The sequence below is a fragment of the Zeus faber genome (genome assembly GCF_960531495.2).
Source record: "Zeus faber genome assembly, chromosome: 15".
NCBI lineage: Eukaryota > Metazoa > Chordata > Actinopteri > Zeiformes > Zeidae > Zeus > Zeus faber.
This window is the reverse complement of record NC_137194.1, coordinates 5380973-5396643: the sequence shown is the minus strand read 5'-3', so window position 1 is coordinate 5396643 and position 15671 is coordinate 5380973. Positions and strand designations below refer to the sequence as shown.

Genomic DNA, 15671 nt, shown 5'->3' with positions numbered 1-15671 from the left:
CCCTCAGAATTGGATTCTTCCTGTTTTTCGCCCACCTTGGCTGGGGACGGTGTAGAGGTTCATTTCCATACATAATGACCCCTGCTTTGTCTTGACATCTGCTTCCGATCAAACGAGGGGAGGTTCCTAATCCCGCCGACGAAGCCTTGTTAATTGGGCAAACGACGGGTGAAAAAAGAAGGTTGCTCTGAATTCCTTAACTTGACCCCGCTGAACTCTTAACGACAGTAGTAAAAGAGGTTTCTGTTATTTTAGTGTCGGCGGGGGCCTTAAATTGAGGATTTCTTCTATGCCAAAGCCAAAGCAGAAGCACACAAGACACATTTCGTAATGCCAGTCGAGAACCTCCCCATCTTAAACGGTGTGAGAAAATACCTTCGTCTTTGGTTGACGGTTGAATCAACTTGGCCACGTTGATTAACAGTCTTAAAATGGGTGACTGTAGTATTTCACGAGCGAGTGTCTGAATCCATTCAATTTTGAATTTTCTATTAAAATCCAACCTGTTTGGGGGTCACTGGTCTCTGTTATTAAAAAACTATTCACTAAGAAGACCATGTTAAACATGAGCCAAGATTATCTTCCCACTTCAACTATTTTGATTGCAATGCTTATTTAAATAAAATCAGATGCGACGCCGGGAGAGCTTCAAGAAAAATCTGAGCTTTTTTGTCTTCTCTCGCCTATTCCATGCCTCCCCTCGCTGTTTTCTCGCTTAATGTTAAAGAGTGCCAGTGGAGCTGACCCAAATACAAATCACATTAAGGCTGCTGCAATCCTCATGTCCCACCAAAAAAAAAAAAAACCTTTTCTCTAACCCTGATGTTTTTGGCACGTTGACAGTAAGTAGCCACGTTAGCCGCAACAGCTGCCCTGCCTTGGAAATGCTGCCTTGTGGTTGGAATTTTTGTCACGGATCCAGCGCTCCGAAGGGGGGCCCCCCCCCATATCCCTCGCAGACTCATGCCCTCGGCTCTTTGTGTCCTGGACACAAGGATGAAGGTTTTTCCGGGTCACTGTACATCCAAGACCCCGCCCCCCTCCCCCCAAAACTTCAAATGACGTCTTGAGATTTAAAAAGGTGCTTTTGGGTTGGAACTTGCCAAAGTAGAAAATCTCCTGCACATAGTCAAGGCCATGAGTGAAAATCGTATGATGAATAAAGGACCAAGACCTTGAAAGTAAGTATGTGCTCTAACACAATTCTTGGCAGGACCTTTGTGGAAAGTATAGATAGCGACCTTGTGCCAAACTACTGTACAATGAATGGTTCATGCAGCTACTTGCGGCACCCGAGGAGGAGATCAAGATCGGGCAAACCAAGTGTGTGCAAAAGCATAAGCGGCACTGAGACCCTAAGAAAGAATTGTGCCTTCAGGGAAAATAAGATAAGTACAGATTCAACACCACATGTTTAACCACTGTTACGGAATGTTCAAATAAGCCAATACTCTGTGAATTTGTATCAGATACTGCGGCTGTTCCACCTGCCGCACACCAAGCCCCGAGCGGCGTTTTAGCAGAAACACAGAAACACAGGCAGAGATGTTCCAAACACACCGATTTATTGTAGAGAGTGGGCAAGATGTAACAAGCGGGGAGCAGGTGGACAACATGTCATGACAGAGGCTCGTCCCGTGTGTGTGTGTGTGTGTGTGTGTGTGTGTGTGTGTGTGTGTGTGTGTGTGTGTGTGTGTGTGTGTGTGTGTGTGTGTGTGTGTGTGTGTGTGGATGGGTCATTTACCTGTTGCTCCTTGATTGCTCTGACAAGCAACAGACGTACAGCCACCTCTGATCCCGGGCCCAATTACTCAGACCCAAGACAGGTGTGGCTGCTTAAACAACGCCACCCCCACACTACAGGTACAAAACTATTTGTCTTAGGTGCTGCGAGGTAGAGAGGAAAAAGCTGAGCTATATATTTGCACAAGTTGGATGTTATACCAAGCACTGCAGATAGATCAAGCCCAGTGACAGGCATGTCACTACTTGTCTCACCTTAACATACTATCATCTCCATCTGTGATTCTTCTAAGTGTGGGTGATACAATCATCGGCCGGGCTGTAAGTCGAGCCACAGTGAACGGGTAGCTGGGATGGGTCCATTCCTCCCTCCCTCTCTTCCATCTTTCAAGGCATTTTCATTTTGGAGTACTTCATCGCTATGCCAGACAGGCTTCCCGCTTCCCCAATTTTAATTAAAATCGAAAATGTGTTATGACTCTGAAAACCCCGGACAAGCCGGCAAACGGGACCATTTCTCTTTATTTTGTTTTCCCCTCTTTGTTACCTCCTTCATCAAAGCCTTCCACATGCCGCAGTTAAAACGTCACTTTATTTAGTAAATGCCTTAACATAGGCTACAGAGGGTCCACGCCTCGGTTTACCACATGACAAAGTACTACATTTAAATACACTTACAGGCACTGTGAAACTATAATACACCCGAGTACCCTGAGAAGTACACAACCCTTTTAGTCAGTCTTCACAAAACAACATCTTTGCCTGACCGGCAGTCACCGGGTTAAAACTGAGAGGGTTCCCACGCACTTCCAGCATCCAATAAAATGCCCATTCATACGGGCCAGATGGTTTTATATATCGGAAAAATCATATGTGGAATTGGTCAAGGGTCCTCGCATTTTATTTTGGATCGGTGATGCTCTCAAGGGTCTGAAGATGGAATGAGAGATGAGCAGGTGGCGGCGAAACCTGATCATGCTCAGGATACGTGAACAGGAAAACGCTGGTCCGCACACCACGCCGTTGACATCATGCCAATCACCTTACAAGTCGGCCGCCGACTGTGGCTGAGGCGTGACCGCACCAGACACACAGACACATTTTTGTATTTTTTTTTTTCCAGAAAGGCTTACAACCCAGGCCCGTTTCTGCTCGTCAAACCAAGGCGTCCTTTCATGTTTTCCTCATCCCACCGTCATTCTGTCCTCGGAGATCAGAACGAAGGGGAGGGGAGGGAGGGGGGTGGCTGCCAGGTAGGGGCTTGTGCGGGGCTGGAAATTTCACCACGCGCTAAGCCTCCTCCTTACGCAAACAGCGGAGAGAAGAAGGAGGAGGAGGAGAAGGAGAAGGGGAAAAAAAAGAAAGCGGCAGGTTTTCCAGGGAAACTCTGCGAGCGGAGCAGCGCCAGGGTTTCGGGCGGTTGGGTTTTGGGGAGGGTGTGGGAAGGCGGGGGGGATTCCATCGCCCCACAACTCAACCCGCCCCGGCCGAGCATTCCGCGCGGCTTTCTTCTCGCCCATCATTAAGCGAGACCACCTGCTGGCAAACTCAGGACCCCCATCACACACTCTGCCGGCCTGAGCCTAACCATACCACTTCCTGGGCCTCTGGTTTGCCGCGCAAACAGCTAATAAAGATTCAGCCCGTGCGCTCGACGGCCATAGGCAGCTCATTACCCTTCCACGGTGGCCGTATCCTATCCATGGGAAACCGGCGCAAGAGCACCTGTCTTACTTGAGATGAAATGACGAAAATAGTCGGACCAAATTGAGAGCGGAATTATGCGGGGAGCAGAAACAGACTTTGCCACAGCCCGCGGGGGCAGCTGTTGCACGACTGCGCTGACTACTCGCTGGCTCATCTCCCTCCGCATCCAAGAAAACGGAGACGGGAGGAAGAAAAAAAAAAAAAAAAAAAAAAGAAAAGAAAGAAAGAAAGGGAGGAGCGACCGCAGAGACAGGCGGGGTGAAGCGGCCTTTTGTTTGCCGCCGTCTGAGAGAGCCTTGTGCGAGCGACCGTACTGGCATCAAGTCGCGTTAAGACAAAGGCGACTGATAAACAGAGAGAAGGGGCTGATAAGATCCCCCCGCGCGCTCAACACTTCTCCATCGGGAGGACTTCCTCCCTCCCTACGCTCCCACCCTCCTGCCGCTTCCCCTCTTCCTTCCCATTAACTCGGCGGCGGAAAAAGTTAAGAAATGACGGCGAGCACGGGGGCAGGGCTTCTTTGTACCCTGTTTTGTTGAAAATCTGGGTCCTCCAGCAATGTGCTGTCCCTTGAATTAAAGCCCCCCCCCCCCCCGCTCATTCATTTTGGAGATACCGTGACTTCATTGTGTTTGCAAATGGCTCCGCTTGATTTTGACACATTATCTGACGACTCGGGCGCCCGGCTCAACCGGCCACGTTAACATTTGCGCTGAATGGTCACTGTAGAGGCCAACAAAGGACAGGGATTCGGTGCCGAGGGCCTCCCGCTTATCGGCCCCTGCAAGGTGCACTTCCACAATGTGGCAGACGTGAATTTTTTCTCTCAAGACTTGAGCCTCTGCTTGTGCCATTTCTTTCTCTGGCCTCCGAATGAATGAGAGGGCCCAGTAAACAAAGATAGGACATTAGAAAAAAGTGTCTGTGTGTGTGTGTGTGTGTGCGTGTGTGTGTGCTTCTGTGTGTGTGTGCGTGTGTGTGTGTGTGTGTGTGTGTGTGTGTGTGTGTGTGTGTGTGTGTGTGTGTGTGTGTGTGTGCTTCTGTGTGTGTGCATGTGTGTGTGTGTGTGTGTGTGTGTGTGTGTGTGTGTGTGCTTCTGTGTGTGTGTGTGTCTGTGTGTGCCGGGGTCCTCTTGCACAGTTGTAAATATGGCGTATGGAGTTTTAAGAGCTCGTCGCCGGCAAAAGTGTTTACTGACATCTTGTAAACACCCCTCTGGGGAAGGTGCTCTTAGGTAGATGAAAGCCTGCAGCCAAGTGATCCCACGCGGGGTTTGAGTGGAGAAGAAGACGCCTTTTAACACGCTGTTCCAGGCATCCGTCCCTTCCAGGACTTTTACGGTTGCACTGGCGTGGATACGCCGCGACAAACCCCGAAATCGCTGGCGTTTGCCGTGTCCACACCTGCGGAACAAGAAGGCATTCCTTCCCCTCTTCTCTCCTTTTTGCACGCGCTCCTGTTTTTCCCTCCCTTTGCAAAATCACTCATCCTGTACCCCCCGCGCCAACCCCCACCCCGGTCTCCTTTTTCAAAAACTCCCAGTTGCGAGGGCAGCTCGCACAAAGCCTCGCTTCTTCCGCCGTCCTCAATGCACCTCGCTCCCCGCCAGGCATTCCTGAGTCTGTCCCGCCTATCTCAAAGGTGGAGGCTGGGGAGAAAGGTGAGGAGGGCGCGATGTGGCGCCGGGGCAGGTACGGTCTTGCCCCGCCGGACCTACTTCCTGGAGTCTCCCCGCGACGGTGGTCGCACGCGGGGGACGGGACCCCCGCCCTGAGCCTCAGCCCCTGCCCTGATTAAAACTGCCGCGCCGGAGCCGGCCACAAATTTTAACCGCGTCTTTCTCTGCGCGGCTGGAGCCGTCGTCTCGGAAAAAAGCGAAATGAAAGATTGTGGTTGAACCTGAAGTGCTGAGGAGATTGATTACAGGTCGGCACATAACTGTAATAGTTTCTCAGGCTAATACCAGGATCAAAAAGCAAAGAAAGAAAAAAAATTAAAAAGATGATTTTTAAATATCATTGTACATGTAAATATCTATATTTTCTCTTATTATTCATTGTGACATTTCGTATCACAATTAGTGATTAGCTCGACTTTTTTTAGTGATTTTGACTCCAAGCCTCTCTGTGCACACACACGCACGCACACACCCACCAGGGAGGGCACAATCCAAACTCCCCCAGCGCAGAAGAATTTAAAGAAGAACAAAAAGAAGAAGAAGAAAAGAGGGTCAAGACAAAAAAAAAGAAAAAAAAAAGGCTAGCAGTGTAGTGTTTCGTGCTTGGTCAGACAAACAGAAGAGGGTTTTATGTGTGTGTGCCAAATTCCGCTCAGCACCGCAAACAAGCCTTATCCACCGGAATCACTCCGAAATCCCGGTTCCCTCGGAGCGGGGCACTGAGGATCTAGCAGGGAAAGCTCTGATAACCCAAACCCAGAGCGCCGGGCAGGGAGGCGTGGCGTGCCAAGCCGGGGGGCTTTTGGGCCCCCGGCCTTAAGAGGAGAAGTCAAACTTTGGGCCGTGGCCGCCCCCCGCGCCGGCTCAGCTGGGGCCCCCCGCGCCGGCTCACGCCCACAACCGCGCCGCACACACACTCGGGGTCCATAGAGGGGTCGCAAACGGGGCCATCGAATGAATAAAAGCTACAAAAGTTTGATTCACCAGGGTTGCATTTAGATGTCGGCATCTGAACCATGAGGAGAAATAAACGGGTGGCCCGGCTGAGAGGGAGAACTCTTTATAAAGTGAGGGAGCTCCGGTGAAACGGATGATTTGAAGAAAACTCGCATCCAGTCATCCATGGTCTGAGGCAGCTTCTTCACATCGTCATTCAGCGGACGCTTTTGTACAAAGAGACTTACAATTATTCCTACACTGGTGGACGCAGCCATCGGGGGGCAATTAATGGTTAAGTGTCTCGCTCAAGGGTACTTCAGCACGCTAGCAGAAGGGGACAGGGATCGAACCTGGCAACCTTTGGATTACCAGACGACCCACGCTGCTGTCCTCGATCGAGAAATCAGAAAGATCCAGAAAACCCTGCAACAAAAGCCGTCTTTGGCTTAAGACTTGAACCAGTGAGAATGTCAGCAGTAAAGGTGTGTGTGTGTGTGTGAGTGTGTGTGTGTGTGTGTGTGTGTGTGTGTGTGTGTGTGTGTGTGTGTGTGTGGCGTGCGGGAGCACTTTGTCCCCGGTAAATATCTCAAAAGACCGCTGATAAGAGAGAGTGCAAGGGAGTATTTCGAGGAGCTTCCGCTCCGACTTCATAAACAGCGAGGGGGCAAAGGTCAAGTCAAGCCATCCCTCGGCAGAGTTCAAGCACCGTCCCTGAGGGTGCCTGACGGAGCGGCGCCACGCCCACTTCGAGGCCGCGCGCGGGCTGACCCGGGGGAGAGGAAGAGAAGCTCCTAAAAAGACTCGGGCGTCCTTGTCGCCGTTTCACCCATTTGCCGGGGAGCGCGACGTGCAGAGCCCCGGGGGCTATGTCGCTCGACGGCGTTTGTCGTGACGCGCCGATATCTTGGGAGTCTTGTGCCGGTGCCAAATTACACCTCTCTTGCCCCCCTGCTCCGGTCATTACGCACTTTTATCTGTCTGTCTATCTATCTCTCTCTCTCTCCCTCCCTCTCTCTCTCTCTCTCTCTCTCTCTCTCTCTCTCTCGCTTGCCCCGCAGCGCCGGCCGCTTACCTTCCACGCAGTGCTCCACGTCCTCCAGGTTGCGCAGGGTAATCCTCATCAGGCTGGAGTTCAGCATCAGCTCGTTCTTGTGCGCCGGCCACATGAGCTCCGGGGCCAGATTGAGGAAGAAGATGCGCGTGTCGCCCGTGGCCACCTGGTTGTCGCAGATGCCGGGGTCGCCAAAGCCGCCGATCATCACCTTGTTGCCGCCGTCCAGGAGGATCTCGCCGTTGACCACGGTCTTTCCCTTCAGGTAGCGCCACACCCTCACCTGGGACGGGGCGAGAAGGACCGGTTCGCGTTTTTTTTTTGTTTTTTTACCGACATGACACTCGTACGCGGCGCTTTGCGAAAAAACTCCCCGGTGCCAAAACAGAGGCGCCGGTGAATGCACTGGTTCCTTTACGGGACGTTGCGTGGCGCACACGACGTTTAGGCTTTTCTGCATCTCCCGGCTTGCAAAAAAAAACAAAAAAAAACGCCAAACTTCACCCTAATCTTTGGAAAAGAAAAACACCCCCGGATCTCCCACCGGTGCGCTTACGGGACGACTCGGCTTTAAGCCACACGCGAGTCGCTTTCGGAAAGAGCCTCCAATCTGCTTCCTGCGTCTGACAGATTGAGAGTGAGACAGCTTGTCAAGCGTTAATTCATCTGGACAGGACGCTGAATCAGTCCGTGGGTGAATAGTTCTCAGAGATTGTGTAATAGCGTGTAAATGATAAAGGCTCGCCAAATGGTGGAAAAGGGGGGAGTAGCGTTGGACTCCTGAGAATCTGCTTGTACGCCATTGGAATAGTTGTTGTGGGGGGTTTTTTTTGGGGGGGGGGGGGGTTGGTTGCAAGTAAGGGTTAGTGCGTGGACTGCAAACTACAAAACTCAAGGGACGAGTGAGTAATAATGCACCAATTAACATTTTTTTCAATTTTGATCACTTCTCAACGCCCTCCTGCAGGGGGGGGGGGGGGGGGGTCATAGACGGCGCAATTGGCAATCACACTGGGTTTGGGTTTTTTTGGGGGGTTTTGCAGACATCACGCTTAGGGACCCTGCAAGGTGGTTCACAGCACTGGGAGGGCCAAGTCTGTTGCCACAACATCCTTGTTATGATTATATACTGTGGCAGGCTGTCCTTGTATCTATGTAATTGGGGACTGGAGGGGAGGAAGGTGGGGGTGAGGGTGGGGGGGGGGGGGGGGCGGAGGGAAGAGAAAAAAAAAAGTCCCTATATCCTCTTTACGGATGAACGGGAGGCGTGCCCCACTTCTAACCACTGACCGGCGGGTACAAATGATTTTGAATGGGTCTCGACCAAAGTTGCTGAGGAGATGATCCCCATGTCGGGGCCGTGGATCGTGGGATCTGATCTGGTGCGTGACACAATTTTAACTGTAATTTTGGCTTCCCCGTGCTAGCACCGGGGTGCAAACGGGTTTTAAAGCAGCATTCCCAGCCCGGCGCATTGCCTTTGCGTTGCATTTGCATTTGCATTACATTGCGTGGGGGTCCGGTCCGGTCCCGGTCCTACCTTGCAGGAGTACGTGTTGTGCACCGGGTCCATGTTCATGATCTCCTCCACGGTGCCGGTCAGCACCACGTTGGCCTCCTCCTCCCTCTTCTCCAGGTCTCTCTCCGGGCAACTTCCCCGGCTCCGGTGACAGAGAAGCGCCAGCACGGCGAGCATCGCCCACCCGCCGCCGCCGGCGGATCGCCGCTGCGATCCCATGGTTCCCACCCTCTCCCAACAAAAAATAAATAAATAAATGCGATTTAAAATGTAAAAAAATAAATAAATAATTTTTTTTTAAAAGTTCCTGAACGAAGGCAAAAAGAAAGAGTGAAAGTCGCGCGGTGTTCTTCAAACTCGAGCGGCCAACTTCCCCCACGGAGCGCGGTTCATCCGCCGCGGCCGCCGCTGCTGCTGCCGCTGCCGCTGCCGCTGCCGCTGCCGCTGCCGCTGCCGCTGCTGCTGCTGCTGCTGCCGGCTGGGAGGCTCGGAAGGTGGGATCCCTCTCCAGGAATGTGCCGCTCTTCTTCCTCCTCTCCCTCTCTCTCTCCCTCTCTCTCTCTCTCCCCCTTCTCCCTTTCACAGTGACGCGACTGATTTGCATGCGATCTGAATTGCTGACCCCCCCCCCCCCGCGCGCACCACACACGCACACACACACCCACACACACACACATACACACACACACACACACACACACACACACACACACACACACATACACGTACACACACACATACACACACACACACACACACACACACACAAGCACACACACACACACACACGCACGCACACACACACACACACACACACACACACACACATACACACACACACACCCACCCACACACAAAGCTGAGAGGGACCTTTTTTTTGGGGATGTTTGCCCAAAAAGTGGTGCCAAACGCCCCCAGTCGGATGGACCGCGCCTCGGCTCTCCGACAAACCTTTACGCGCGCGCATACGCGCACACGCGCACGCACACACACACACGTATTTTTTCAGTTCCCACTTAATTCTGTGCAGAACAATGTTTTGGGTTTTTTTTGTTGTTTTTTTTTTTACAATAAGTCCCGTTTGGAGAGGTCCAAATAGACTGTCATTGTATCTTAAAGTGGTGATCCGCGAGATTATCTATTTATTGTTTTTAATGGAGAATCTCATATTTAATAGTTTTTTTTCTTTTATTTTAATATATATATTTTTTTTTTAAGCTGGCAACATCTTAAGCGCCAATCTCGAAGATTTTATTATTTTCTTTAAATGTCTCTTAAGTCGCTATCTATTACCTATTGAGGAAACACAACCGTGGCCCGCCTTGCATTTGCAGTATTCTGAGTATTAAGAACCGTGTGTGTGGAGACCTTCCCGCCGTGCATTCAAATGTATGCATTCAAATGTATGCATTCAAATGTATGCATTCATGTGTCCTGGCGACCCAGAGTTGTTATGCCGGCGTGGCCCAGGTGCTGACAGGCGACACTTTTCCGGCCTCTGGGAAATTAGGTAAAAGGCATGGGTGGCACCAAAAAACAATGAAACGGAAATGTTCGGGGTGTTTTAGATTGTTGGTGGCGGGGTCCGCCTTTCCCCGCTGGGCACGCTTCGGTGGGTAAGCTGTCGATACGGAGGAACATTCACAAAAAAAAAAACGAAAAGCACCCTTTTATTGAAAAATACTGCCACCACCTCCAGTGACCAAAGAAATATATTCCATGACATCACATCAGGTCATTTAGCAGACGCTTCTGCCCAAAGCAACTTACAAGAAGTACATTTTGCTGGTAGTATCAAACCACTGTAGGTCAGTCACAGCCAGCAAAACATTCTCTGAAAATAAGTGGCAGTAGTAGAGTTAGAGAGGGGTTAATTTAAAAATATAACAAATAATATATGAATAAACAAACAAACAAACAAATAAATAAATCAATAAATTAATAAATTAATAGATAAACAAACAAACCAGGGTCCAGTTTAGTAGTGTTGGGTGCGTTTTACAGTTTCCCGGGGGTCGGGCAAGTAATTTATTTGTTGAATTTTTTCCTTGGATTAAATTTTCAAGAAGATACGTTTCCATGAAACACAAAAAACATTGTGGCATTTTTGTGGGTAATTACCATACCATTACCACCTTCTATTTTTCTGACGCCTCGCTGGATCTTGAACGCATCACTCAATCGCACATTTCAGTGTTTTTTCGAGTGTTGCGCTGACAAATTTTTAAGCGTTACTTTTTATTGTGTTTTTCATTAATCCGGCAAAGTAATGTGGACCAGGTATTTAAATTAATCATCAATCAAACAGATCTACTGACATCTACCAGGTAAGAAGCTATATAAAGATATACGTAAATCGATTGCTGGTAACTTCTTAACACTACAGGGTGACCGAGCCGCACACTGGACACGGTCCAACTGGACATTCTCAATCAGAACGTGTACATTTATAGTAAATAATATGATGAGATCATAAAGTCTTACTGTAACTATCATTTATAATAAATTTGACCCACTGCAGATTTAGCTACAATTGGTGGCTTTCGACTTTTTTTTTCACATCATTTGAAAGTGAAGAATCAGAGATTCAAAAACAAGGTGTCACTTGTGCAAATCAAGCAACATCTTTTGTTTTAAAAAAGGCTTTTATTTAACGGTAAGAATATACATGTTTTATAAAAGTGGAATTATTTAGGAGTTTAGGAGTATTTAGGAGTCTCTGTATATCAGTCTCGGTGTGTCATTTAATAAATAAACAAATATCTTCAAAGTTCTTGGAGTTATTATGTGGGCTAACCCCAACCCTACCCCAGCTACACTCTGAGAGCCTGTTTGGGGCCTCTTTTCTTTTTTTTTTCCCCCTGGCTGCATTTGCAGGTAAACTTGAGAATCTTGTGTATTACTACGTTCATAATCTGCATCACCAACCTCAACGACTTCATCAGGTCATCAACTGCTTCCGTTGTAACAACAACGGGTGTGTCGTCGGTCTCCTCCGATGGTTCTTGAAAATTTTCCGTTTCATCGTCACATTCAGGTTGAAATCCGCTGTTTGAAATGTCTATCGCACAGGTCAGATTAAGGTCCGCGATATGATCTTTAGATCTTCCTCCACCCGCGCTTTCGTAATCCATAACAACACGGAGATGAGAGTTTTCACAGAGAAGTGAAACTGGATCCTCGTCTCGTTTACGGAAGTGATGTTAGCATTACTTCTTCATTGGTTTACGCCCCCTCCATAACGATGTCTCCGTGTGTGTGTGTAAAAGTAGTGCGATTTAAATAAAGGTTGAACTCCCTCAAAACAGTTTCACAAAGGTAAAAATCAAAATTTTTAGAGATGCGGGAGATAGCGAGTTTTGCTGCGGTGGGTCACAAATAATAAGATGACACCATGAAGCCTCATGTTCTAAATATCATCTCATTCTCATTCATTTTCGAAAGAGACGCGTGAGTTGACCAAGATCAAATGAATTTGTGTGCGGATTGATTTGGATGAAATTTAAACCACGAGATCCTTGTGACATAGCAGTTTCAACGACACCTCAATGATGTTCGTAGGTCATGGTGAAGTATGTCTTCCAGATAGTTTTAGCCGGGTTGGACTATTAATATTATAATAGTATTATTATATTAATAGTCCAACCCGTTATTATCTTTTATATTATAATTGTACTATAAATTATATTTAGTGTAATATTACTCAAAATCTGGTCGGTTTTGTGGATCGATTTGGATGAAACTTTAACCAGGAGGTGTTTGTGACAGCGCAGCTCATACAGGACGTGAACCGCGTTCCTGTGTTTCGCCAAAATTGGTGTTCCATATAGTTTCGGGCTTCAAAATTTAGAAAGTTCTTTCCTGAACAATAACAATAAAGGGCTGCTGAGCAACAACAATAGGATTCCAGCCCTATTAGCTGGACTCCTATTAAATGAATGAATAAATAAACAAACAAACAAACAAACAAATAAATAAATAGAGAAAGAAATAAACAAACAAACAAACAAACAAACAAATAAATAAGCTGATGCGCAAATAAATAAATAAATAAATAAATAAATAAAAACAGAATGTGACCGTAAACAAGGATGTTGAAAAATAAATGATGCACTTTTAAATGCAAATGATGTGATTTGTAGAGTAAGTACCAACACAGACGATTTTCTGGATTTGACATTAACAATGGGCCCCGATAGAGGTTCAAACGGACACCGCGCGACATCTTTTTGGAAATACTCTCCTCGCCGCTTGAGCCTCAACGCCATATTCAAGTCTTTTAAATGTTACCATCTGTCCCGTTTTGTTACCGTTCCTATTTAAAAAACAGACAGTGCGTAAATTTCCACCCTCAAAAGCTGTAATTTTAACTACCCTTCTATTCCTGGGGAAAATGACAGGCTTGGGTACACTGCAGAGGATATTTGGAGAGATTTCCTCAAGTGGGCCTAGCTCGGCGTGCCGTGGAAAACCCACATAGAGGACTGTCTTCTTTTTAATGAAGTGTGATGCTTTGTTTTTCTGTTTGCTTCACACAAGGGCAGCGCTTGAAGGGGAAAGAAATAAGTGCCGGTGCTGCCCTTTAGTCACACGTTGTAAGTGTTTCGCGTGCGTGTGGAACAGCTACTGCAATGCTGCACAACCCCAACCTGGTACTTGGCGAAGTGGAAAGTGTGAAGTTTGTGTTGGATTTCCAGAGCCGATCGCTCGCGCCCGAGCTTACCAAGATGAAAGACCCGACGTCACGGCGACATGGTGTCCCTTCGTATGGATTTTGAAACACGTCTACCGCCGTTTTGAACTGCTCTGTGGTTTCGATGTTATCCCAACGCTGTCCTCAACCACCGACTCGAATGGCAGATTTCAGAGTTCCCGTGGAACGCAGCATCACTTCCTGCCGCCTCTCGACCCGATGCCAACTTGGAGTTTCCAGGGGCAGCAGCCGTTACCAACGATGGAACAGAGCTGGTGGAAGAGATGAGTGAAACCGGCTGTTTCCACCAAAAAGGTGCGAAATATAAAGCCCAAACGCGGACGCCCACGACCTAAAGAAATTCCCCCGCCCGCGTCCATATATGGTCAACAACGACACGGCAACCCCGTCCCGGAGCTCGCAGCTTGTCGGTGACGATAATAAAATAAAACATTGCGCTCTAACTCAATAAAATGATATATTTTAGAATACGTCCACTTGACTTGTCCACAGATGACGGTACGCCAAAGAGTGAAAACGCAGGAGGGGCCGGCCCGGCGTATCGATGAGTACCGGCCCACTTCAAGGGTAAAGTCTAAACAGCGAGTCAGCATGAAGTGCCTTCCCTCTCGGACAGCCTCCAGGACGTCCAAAGTGGAGCTGGACAGCACGCGTGTCTCCGCCAGATTTTGCTGAGGGATGATATTTTTAGGCTGATCAGCACCCGAAAATACATCAAATTCTCCCAGAAAGTGGCGTCCCTATTTCCAATGCCCCATCATGGATATTTAATGGAGCTGAGTTGATGGGGCATCGATGTGAAATAACTTTTAACTCGGTAACTCTTGTGCAAAGTAAGGAAACCTTCGATGGAATTCTGCTTTTGTGACATTGCATCGCAATGGACATTATGGGTATTATATTTTATATGTGGTATATTTCAGGTATGTACTGTGTCTTCCGTCCGATGTGTCCATCTGTCACAGTGATCATGGACAGCATTTAAAGTCACTGGTGTTTCTCCCTCAAACCATCCTCATGGAAGCTTGGAAGCGTGTGTTTCCTAATCGCTCCGTCGTCCTTCCCCCTCTTACAGCGTATGTGGTTGTAATGAATCTCCGAAACGCATCCTGGAGGAAAAAAGGTCGCCATGTTTTTTTGCTGCCCCCCCCCCCCTCCTGTCGTGTGAATGAGAGCTGTGTTCTTTGTTTAAATCTGACAGTTGGGGGCAAAACACAAGCCACACTCCCTCGAAGCACGCCAAAAGGTGTTAGGTTCGTACCAGAGCACAAACCATCACGACGGGGTTCCGTCAGGCAACCGATCGAAAACGAGAGGGCGGGGGCGAGAGGAGCTCGCTCCGGGTGCGGGAGGGCAGGTTGGACCGCTTCCCGATCAGACGCGCGCTAAAAGGTGAAGCAGACGACGGGCAGGGGCCGCTGGAGAGCGCTCGTCTCTGATCCCGGCGGGGGAGCCCCGGGGGGATCGGCGCCCTGGCGGCGCGTCGGACGTTCCGGTGATCGTGCCCGGACGTCGGTCAGGACGCTCCGCCTTCTCCAGCAAGAAATGGCTTTTGCACATGATGGTGGGTGGGGGCCACTCACCGTTAACGCTGAACCACGTTCCCTTTGCGTCGGTTATTATTTGTTTCAACGCGCACAACGTCGTTTGGAGACGCTCTGCGGACTTGGTGTTGTGTTAACATGGGTACTACCGACACCAATCACAGGTGTCCGAGTTCCCATCCAACGCAGCATCACTTCCTGCCGCCTCTCCCCCCGATACACTGTACAGAGGAGGCATGCCCGTGACTAGAGCCGCCCCTGCCTTGAATTATCATCTCTATTACGCGGGGTTGATTTTAAGTGGGGTTTGTTTTTGGGGGGGGGGGTTTCCTGCCGTCGGGTGTAAACAGGAGAATCGCAGATGGGTGACGCGCACGGCAGGTGTCAAGAGGCGGCAAAGAAACAAACCGGATGCGGGGAGATTAAACGCAGCCGGGGAACCTCTTTCAATGAGAATCACCGGAGTTTGCCGGAGTTTGCCGGGGGGGAGCGGGCGGCCGGACCCGGCAGAGCAAGGGTCCAGAACGGCGTCCGCACAATGTCCAGAGACTGGGACGCGCGGGTCTGCGGACGGCGTTTCCTGCGCCGAGTGGAATAATTCCCGGTGGAGAAAGGCTTTGCGGCGCCGCACAGGAGCTTATCAGAGTCACGGACGTTTCCCGAGTTGTTGCTGGCACGTCTTCCCTAAAACTTTCCAGAACACACAATGTTCACACACCCCCACACCCTACCCCTCCACCCACACCCCCACCCACACCACCGACCGTATCCTGACA

The 15671-nt window shown here is 49.3% G+C and overlaps 1 protein-coding gene across 1 annotated transcript in view; it reads right to left on the bottom strand.

Moving 5' to 3' along the window:
* The window catches only part of agrn (agrin), a gene marked incomplete at both ends in the record, with an annotated part of 243326 nt that extends 234470 nt beyond the window's left edge, over window positions 1-8856 (bottom strand). Inside the window, 2 exons of the mRNA XM_080014535.1 lie at window positions 7140-7401; window positions 8659-8856. Of these exons, the coding sequence (XP_079870661.1) occupies window positions 7140-7401; window positions 8659-8856 (460 nt within the window). The remainder of the gene's footprint in view (window positions 1-7139; window positions 7402-8658) is intronic.
* Between the last annotated feature and the right edge of the window lie 6815 nt (window positions 8857-15671).